Below are 1864 nucleotides of genomic sequence, written 5' to 3' on the forward strand. Positions count from 1 at the left end.
TTTCTTCTCAAAGGAAACCACGAATGTGCCAGCATCAATAGAATTTATGGCTTTTATGATGAATGTAAAAGAAGGTACAACATTAAGCTCTGGAAAACGTTCACAGACTGCTTTAACTGTTTGCCGATAGCTGCCATCGTGGATGAGAAGATATTCTGCTGTCATGGAGGTTTATCACCAGATCTTCAATCTATGGAGCAGATTCGGCGAATTATGCGACTAACTGACGTCCCAGATCAAGGTCTTCTTTGTGATCTTTTGTGGTCTGACCCCGATAAAGATGTCTTAGGCTGGGGTGAAAATGACAGAGGAGTGTCCTTCACATTTGGTGCTGAAGTGGTTGCAAAATTTCTCCATAAGCATGATTTGGATCTTATATGTAGAGCCCATCAAGTGGTTGAAGACGGATATGAATTTTTTGCGAAGAGGCAGTTGGTCACGCTGTTTTCTGCGCCCAATTATCGTGGAGAGTTCGACAATGCAGGGGCCATGATGAGCGTGGACGAGACGCTCATGTGCTCTTTCCAGATTTTAAAGCCTGCAGAGAAAAAGAAGCCGGACGCCACCAGACCTGTAATGCCACCAAGGGGTATGATTACAAAGCAAGCGAAGAAATAGCTGTCATTTTGACACCGCATAGTTGGGACTTGGAACATACAGTACATAACGTTTCATTTTTAAAACTGTAATGTGTCCTGGTCAGCTTGCTCGGATAGCCCTGTGTCCACTTGTGTGGCCCCTCCCCCCTCTTTTTTTGACTGAATAATGTTTGCTGGTTGTAACAGCAGATGAGAGAATCCCTCCCAGGACACCTGTTCTGTTCTGTTTTTCATTCTTCATTCCTCTGGAAACCACTTTAATGATGGTGTTAAATAAAGCTGTACTCCCCAGGACAGTTTACCCTGTCTCGGGGTGAGTATGCAGTTGATCTTTTTAATTCAGTACAGCCCATAAATAATGTAAATGCTCGTTTTCTTCAGGGCATAAGAGAGCCCTAAGGTGCTCTGGAGCTGTACATGTTGTCCTAAAATGCATACTGTGGGCATTGTTTTTCATTTGTCTTAAAGGGATTGCGTTATTATGTTATTTCCCTCCCTCATTGTCTTTTCACGTACAAACTAGTTTTGATTGCTATCAACATTAGGAGTGACTTTGAACCTTGCCAGTCTCACTGGTATGTATATTTAATTAAGGCACACATTCCCCTTATCATATACTTAAAATGATAATTAAAGCCATTCTTTTAAATGTTCCTGACTTTCCTAAAGCCAAAGTTTCTTTTGAAATGAGTATTGACACCCCTAAATTCAAGGTGGCATGGTACATCCTCGTCCCACCTTGTGGGGATTAAAAAACAGGTTTTCCATTTTGAATAGTAATTAGTAAGATAGTACTGGTTAAGCTATTAATGATTGAAGTTAATAATTAATAACATTTTATACAATTTCCATATAGTCTATTCACTAAGTAATCTTTTTACAGTTGCATCAGGCCTGAACCCGTCCATTCAGAAAGCTTCAAATTATAGAAACAATACTGTTCTATACGAGTGACCGATTATGCTTGCTTTCTCTACATTGTTTATTCTGCAGTGAAGTTGAGGCTTATAAGTCAGAACAGAGGAACTAACTATCCACCAGTTTATACAAATCTCACCGTATCTATGACTTTTTTTAAAACTAAGAACTGTTAAAAAGAAATGTTTTAGCAGATGACCGTGTATAATACCATGTGGTAAAAATGAATTCAGACTTATTAAATGAAAAACTTGTTAACAAAAAAAAAGAGGCAATGGTGATGAAGAAGGAAGTTCAGGCTGCTCTAAAGTACTTGGCAAAAAATAAAGCCCCTGCGAGCTCTGGTG

General features: G+C 39.4%; 1 protein-coding gene across 1 annotated transcript in view; it reads left to right on the forward strand.

The window, feature by feature from the left end:
- Positions 1 to 1553, forward strand: part of LOC102875525 (serine/threonine-protein phosphatase PP1-gamma catalytic subunit-like) — a 1917-nt gene extending 364 nt beyond the window's left edge. Inside the window, exons 2-3 of the mRNA XM_006887629.1 lie at positions 5 to 589; positions 1483 to 1553. Of these exons, the coding sequence (XP_006887691.1) occupies positions 5 to 589; positions 1483 to 1553 (656 nt within the window). The remainder of the gene's footprint in view (positions 1 to 4; positions 590 to 1482) is intronic.
- The last annotated feature ends 311 nt before the right edge of the window (positions 1554 to 1864 follow it).

This window comes from Elephantulus edwardii, unplaced genomic scaffold (genome assembly GCF_000299155.1).
Source record: "Elephantulus edwardii isolate Elephantulus edwardi_28Jun2011 unplaced genomic scaffold, EleEdw1.0 scaffold00059, whole genome shotgun sequence".
NCBI classification, from domain to species: domain Eukaryota; kingdom Metazoa; phylum Chordata; class Mammalia; order Macroscelidea; family Macroscelididae; genus Elephantulus; species Elephantulus edwardii.